This window comes from Labrus mixtus, chromosome 20 (assembly GCF_963584025.1).
Source record: "Labrus mixtus chromosome 20, fLabMix1.1, whole genome shotgun sequence".
Classification (NCBI taxonomy): Eukaryota; Metazoa; Chordata; class Actinopteri; order Labriformes; family Labridae; genus Labrus; species Labrus mixtus.
This window is the reverse complement of record NC_083631.1, coordinates 20,468,330-20,470,483: the sequence shown is the minus strand read 5'-3', so window position 1 is coordinate 20,470,483 and position 2,154 is coordinate 20,468,330. Positions and strand designations below refer to the sequence as shown.

The following is a 2,154-nucleotide window of genomic DNA, read 5'->3' as shown; positions in this document are numbered from 1 at the left end:
AATGTTTGAGATCTTAAATCTCGGTCAAATTCTTCTAAGGAAACTGTTACATTCTGCTTTGTGTTAAATTGGATATTTCACAGCTTCCTGTTCTAACAGGATATGAAATGATCCTAGAAAAATGTCAGATATATATATGTGTGTTATATCAGTAATCACAAAAAAACCCACTTCACATGGATCTGCAGAGAGAGACGAAAAGAAGGGAAAATGGAAGAGTGAGGGTTTAAATAAAAGGTTAAAAAAGAAGACAGGATTTACATTATACTGACAGATGCAGGTCTGAATCAGACAATTTGGCAGATTCATTTATTACCGCACATAATATGTCACATTTTAAAACTGACATTTCAAACACAGACTTCATTACCACAGCGTGTGTTCTGTCACAGTTTGGTTCAACTCAATCTGTTTTTTTTTTCTGTTGGTTGAGCTCTCAGACACTGAAGGAGCCTGTAAGACGAACCAGCTGTGGCAGATTCTGTCCTATATCACTGAAATACTCCTGAATATTAAGCTTCTGTCTGTGGTACCTGTGATCATAATATGCCTCAAAGTATTTATCGTAGCTGACATCAGGATCCACACGATAACACTCTGAATCTTCAGCCTGCATAATCATCACATCATAGGAAGGGTGAAGGGAAATGGGTCTCCTGCTACACTTTCCCTTTATCATTTCCTTGTGTTTTTCAAAAAGTGGATCCAGATCTCTTTGGTACACTGCGATGAGACTCTGTATCGGGTTGCAGGTTTGATTCTCTCCGAGTCTCTCCAGGTGAATCAGCATCTGGATGTGGAAGGCTGCTCCATTCACCCACCCCTTTAAAGACTGACTCGACATGTGCCCGTCCCTCACCATGGAGTTCTTCAACTTGGTGAGAGCGACACTCAGCTGGCTTTCGATCCGCTCAAGGTCGCTCCTCAGCTTGTTTCTGTTCTCAAAGTGCATTGTGAATCTCTTCAAACACTCGTCGATCAGATCCCAGACCTCGGAGGTCTTCTCCTCTGCTAACACTGATCGCAGAGCCCCTTCAATGCTCTCCTCAGGCGGACTGAATGAAACCATGTCAATGATGATGGCGATGGCCAGTGCTCCAAGTCCAGCTATTTCAGCAGACTGAGCGAATGCGGCCAGCTTCTCTGCCAGGTTCTTAATCCAGTCTGCAGCGCAGTCGGCCGCTTGCATTTTCCTGGTTTCGTAATGTCGTCTGAGGTTGTCTGTAGACGACTGACTGGTGTACATCACTAAGTGCTTGTCAACTCCTAGATCTGGACCATCCTTTAGACTTTTCACAAAACGGTCCAGGTCGGCCTTCTCACACTCCTCCCGGCTCAACACATGACCCATCGTCTTGTTTTCAGATGAAAGTTGAAAATGTCTGTTTATCACTGCAACACACAAAAAGAAAATAGAGTGAACATTGACATCCCGATATACCTGGGCATTGTAGCTGCATTTAGCATATTGATGTAGCCTACATGACGAGTAAGACACTGATTGAGATCACCTGATAGAATTACATTTGTAAAAATACGGAGATATTTTCCATTCTAGGACTTTTATTGTTTAATGTCATGAGTGCAGAGCCTGTCTTGAATATCTTCATGTTATACCAGCCTCATCATTCAGTCCAGCCTTAACCCCTTGATACTTTAACAAATTATTTTTAAATAATTCAAAGATATAGAAAGTAAGCAAGTTTATGGCACATATGGAAAAAAAGAATGCTTGAAATTACAAGGATTTTTACAAAATCAAGAAAAAGAAGCTGTCATGTGTTACCACAGATTGTACTCTTTCAAAAACCAACCTCTTCTTTATCATTCCCCCCACAAATTAAAAAATACATGCATATGCTCAATAATGATATTTAAATAAAGTCTTCTCATGGGAGATAGGAGCTCAGTTGTTGAGTAGATAATACAATTACATCATAAGGAGTTGGATTTTATTGCAAACTTTTGCAAAGAGTAATGTAGTGGACACAAATTCCCACATACAAACCTAAATAGAAGATGATTATGTGTATAGATTGCTCTGCCTATAACTAGAAATGTTTCTTTATTGCACAAGATTCTCTATTCCTGACAAGTTGATAAAGGTTTGCACATTTTATTTTACAGAAACAGTGTGACACATGCCAAAGATGG

General features: G+C 40.0%; 1 protein-coding gene across 1 annotated transcript in view; it reads right to left on the bottom strand.

Moving 5' to 3' along the window:
* Positions 1-356: 356 nt before the first annotated feature.
* LOC132954328 (uncharacterized) overlaps positions 357-2,154 on the bottom strand; it is a 4,508-nt gene continuing 2,710 nt past the window's right edge. The window contains exon 2 of the mRNA XM_061026867.1: positions 357-1,392. Coding sequence (XP_060882850.1) covers positions 437-1,351 — 915 coding nt within the window. The 5' untranslated portion in view covers positions 1,352-1,392 and the 3' untranslated portion in view covers positions 357-436. The remainder of the gene's footprint in view (positions 1,393-2,154) is intronic.